Raw genomic sequence first — 4,110 nt, 5'->3', positions numbered from 1 at the left:
TGAATATTATAATATAAAAATACTGAATAAAAAATGTAAACACTTCATAAATTAATGCAAAAAGAAAATAATACAATATAATTATTTTTTATTGATAGAAGAATATTGATAAAATAAATAAAACTCTACTTTATTTATCCGCCGCAGAAAAATATTTAATGGCCCTCATTAAAGCCAGCGGGCCTCGCGTTGCTCATCTGCCGAGTGCCTCAGAAGGGCGCAAAGGGTTAATCACATTTTTCCACAATTATAATATTTAATACTGTTCTAAAAATGTATAAAAATATTGTACTAAAATTATAGCCCGATCAATTTAAATCTAAAATCAGGGTGAAAGTTACAATAATTCATAATGGGCTGTATCTTGGCAAAATTGTTTAAAATACAATTGTAAAAGAAATCTCAAAAGTCCTCATCGTTCCGATGCGAGCTAAAAAATGGCACAAGGTCAAGGGTTGAAAAAATGACATTTTCGCGATTTTCAGCTAAATGGTCAATTTTATCGCAAAATTACATGAGACAATTTTGTAGATCATAAAATTATCTACAAAAAATGCATCAATACTTTTTTTCCTCAGAGCCACCGTTTTGAAGATATATCTCTTTAAAAAGAACGTTTAAACGCCACCTACGAAGTAGTGTGCTTAGCGCATTTTTTTACGTGATTTTCCCAGTAGGCCTATTTCACGGGTTGTTGTGATTTTGTTTGTTTCGCAACTATTGCAAATATTTGTGGTTTTGGGTTGGTTAAAATAAAGGTGGTAATTATAAAAAGCAGCTAAATTTATTCGCCGGAGACATAGTTTTTAAATGTTTCTACATCTTCTTCTTCTTCACTTTGATTATAAGTGAATTGTTCTAATAGCGATTCCTCTTGGCATCAAAGTATACTTTACTATAGTTCATAAATTTTGCTTCGTTAGTATGCCAATATATATTGGCATTTTATACGATTTGGATAAGCTCCGTTATAATGCATATATTTTTTGGTATACATTAAAAATATCATGTTTTTATTTACCAGACGAAAATTAAGGCCTTTATGCAATAATATTATTTCCTTTCTAAAACTCGAAATTTTCACAGTTTTTGGTTTCAAATATTTGGTTAGAATTTGGTATTTAGAAAACTAATATTTTCTGGCACGGAACGCAAAAGTTAGTTAGTAATGCTATAGAAAAAATATTACAATTTCATAATAATAGAAGAAAATGGTAACTTTAGCTACTTCTTCGCCATAAGTCCGAAATTTCCGTTGCGAAAAAGCAATTGCTCTGCACAAAAGATACGCATATTCGTCTGTTCTCAAAGTTTATAACCAGAATAATCAAAAGTTTTTAGGAATGTAATGACGAAAAAAATATTTGTGATTATTTCTCGATTAAAAAATCTTACTCTATGGTAAAAAGTCTAGCTTTAGTTTGAAAACTACTACATAGACTAAATGCTATATATAAAAAACTTCAATAACTAAATTATCTCAGAAGCTTGCACCAAACAAATAGTTTTGGCTAGTCAAAATAAACTTTTAGTTTTGTTTTTGTTATATTAATTATTGAAACTATTATTATAAATTATTGTTGCAATAAAAATTATACTAACTAGTTATCAAAAACTTAAAATTTATTAAAAATAGAAGTAAAATTAAGAATAAAAATTAAATCTCAACAAGATCGTATCTGTTCATAGATTCTCAATTATATTTAAATAAAACAGTTTAAAAACTTACATGGGTTTAAAGATGATATTCGTCCTTTTAAGAGCCAGCACCTATAAATTCTATGTTAGGAATTCTACATACTTATAAGTTCCACCATTACATACTCCTGATTCAATACCAGTTTACACTATCACATTTGATTGATCTGAGATGAACTTAATATAAGATCTGAAGGCACTAAAGCAATTTCATGAGATGAGTACATATTGAAATATAACAATATTTCACAAAAAAAGTTATATATTATTTACAATATCTAGTACAATACATGCATAGCACCATGAATTTAAAAACTATATGTAGTGACAATGAGTTATATTAAGAATGCTAGAAAACTAATAACTTATAGAAGCTTTAATGCAAGTTTATTAATTCAGTAAATAGTAACAAATATTTGAATTTTTATCACTGTCTAACATTTTCATAATGCTATATATGAAACTTCAATTTACTTCTTAAGCTCAGCCAAATGTTTTTCATGTCTCTCCAAAGCCTCCTTGTGAAGTTTTAATTGTTCCTCATGGAAAGTTTTCTGATCTATTGCTTGTTCCTTAAGTTTCTTCAACTGGGCTTGTTGCTTAGAAAATAAATTGAATATAATTTATTATTTTATACACAACGTTTAAGCAAATAAAATTTAATACCACATTCATCATCAATTGAAAAGTTTATTGTAATTTACAGTGTGCAAATTATAACACCAATTTGATAATGAGATGTGGTAAAATTGACAAAACTAATTTCGAATACATGAAAAGCACGAATAATAGTATTATTGTAAATTTATATCATAATTACCTGTTTATAAAAGAATTCTTCTTCTCTAGCAGCTTCCATTCTGCCGAAAGATCCACCTGCTTCACGGATGGATCCACCACCACCACCTCCTTTGCCAGCACCGTCACCATACTGTCCAGTTGACATTCTTATGCACCATAATTATTTGAATTAATAACATTACAAATATTAAGAATGAAAGTACATATATCACACCAATAGAAAAAGACTAGATTTAAATAATGTCATAGTTTGTCTTAGCTTCGAACAAATAATCAAAAAAGTAATAAAAAACTGAAGTTTTTTAAAAAACCATTTCTTTATTTATTTACTGTCTACGTTTCGGAACTAGGTACGTTCCATCTTCAGGACATCTGTCTAGAAACATGATTTTGATAAAATTTAAGCAAACAATATGTTTAAGAAAAACAGAAGATGGTGGATTTTTTATAAAAAATATAGTACAAAATATGACAATATAATCGAAATGAAAATGATAAAAATAAATGAGTGGATTATATAACAAAATATTAAAAATGTTAAAACATTAGAAAGGTTACTGAAAAAACCAAATCAACTACCTGTATGATTGATTGTACGCTAACACTTTTTCACTAAAAAACAGTTATCAAAAAACTGATTTTATAAATTTCTTGTCAGACAAAGGAACAAATTTTGTAATTCAAAATTTCTTTGAATTAAGTCTTTTTTGAGTTTGTTAAGTGAGACAAAAAGTATTATTCCTTCGATGTTATAGGATGACTGTTTGACAACCTTATTATTAAACAATGGATTTTTTTAAAAAGAAAAACACTTGATTTATAATCTGTCTGTATATGTGTGCATGTTAGACTTAAATTATTGATCTTCAATGGATGTCGATATTAATTATTTATCAAAAAGTGTGAAAAATTTAAATAAGAATCATGTAACAGGTTGTGATCTAATCTAATGTTAACACTATTAGAAGCGTTCATAAGTATAAGACAACTTGCCGCAAATAACCACTTAAAGATGCAATTTTAATGATATAAAATTTTTGGAGTGAAGTTAAACGAGTGAGCATTTTCGACAGAGTGTTGTACCAGGATACTTTTGAATTTTTTTGTTTATGGTGAACTACACTTAATTCATGCTGCCTTATTCTTTTGTGTACCTGTATATATTGTGAGGTTTGTCCAATGTATTGGAAAGAGCAGTCGTTGCAAGAAACAGAATATACAACATCAGTATTGAAATTGAATGAAGTAGGAGATTTAATGATCATAATATATATATATATATATATATATATATATACAACTAATAAAAATCATACACGCACAATCCCTACCTGTAAATGTGCAAATAATTATAATGATGGTAAGAAAATATTGACAAACATTCAAACAAGTTAGCAAATATTTATAAAATTTTATATTATCTAATAGTTGCAAAGTATGCAAAATATAAATAGAATCTACAATTTAAATTAAAGTATTATTTATAGCAGTTAATATAATAATTTACGTTGAACATCAAAATTTGTGCAAATCATCAAGACAGAACACGCCAACACTGTTTTTCTTCACAATCTAAATATTATTGCGTAATATGTACCGGCATAATAACAA

At 27.4% G+C, this 4,110-nt stretch overlaps 1 protein-coding gene across 1 annotated transcript; it reads right to left on the bottom strand.

Annotated features, from left to right (window-relative positions):
* Positions 1 to 2,134: 2,134 nt before the first annotated feature.
* Positions 2,135 to 2,651, bottom strand: LOC113369730 (ATPase inhibitor mai-2, mitochondrial-like). The gene is made up of 2 exons (XM_026610292.1): positions 2,519 to 2,651; positions 2,135 to 2,297 (listed from the first exon to the last, which is right to left on the bottom strand). The coding sequence occupies exons 1-2, from the start codon at positions 2,642 to 2,644 to the stop codon at positions 2,169 to 2,171; spliced, it is 255 nt and encodes an 84-aa protein (XP_026466077.1). The 5' UTR covers positions 2,645 to 2,651; the 3' UTR covers positions 2,135 to 2,168.
* Positions 2,652 to 4,110: the final 1,459 nt, after the last annotated feature.

Source organism: Ctenocephalides felis, unplaced genomic scaffold, assembly GCF_003426905.1.
Source record: "Ctenocephalides felis isolate EL2017-DRISC unplaced genomic scaffold, ASM342690v1 CF-g0.4_SCAFFOLD_01467, whole genome shotgun sequence".
NCBI classification, from domain to species: domain Eukaryota; kingdom Metazoa; phylum Arthropoda; class Insecta; order Siphonaptera; family Pulicidae; genus Ctenocephalides; species Ctenocephalides felis.
The sequence above is the reverse complement of the archived record's forward strand: the minus strand, read 5'-3'. Positions and strand labels throughout refer to the sequence as shown.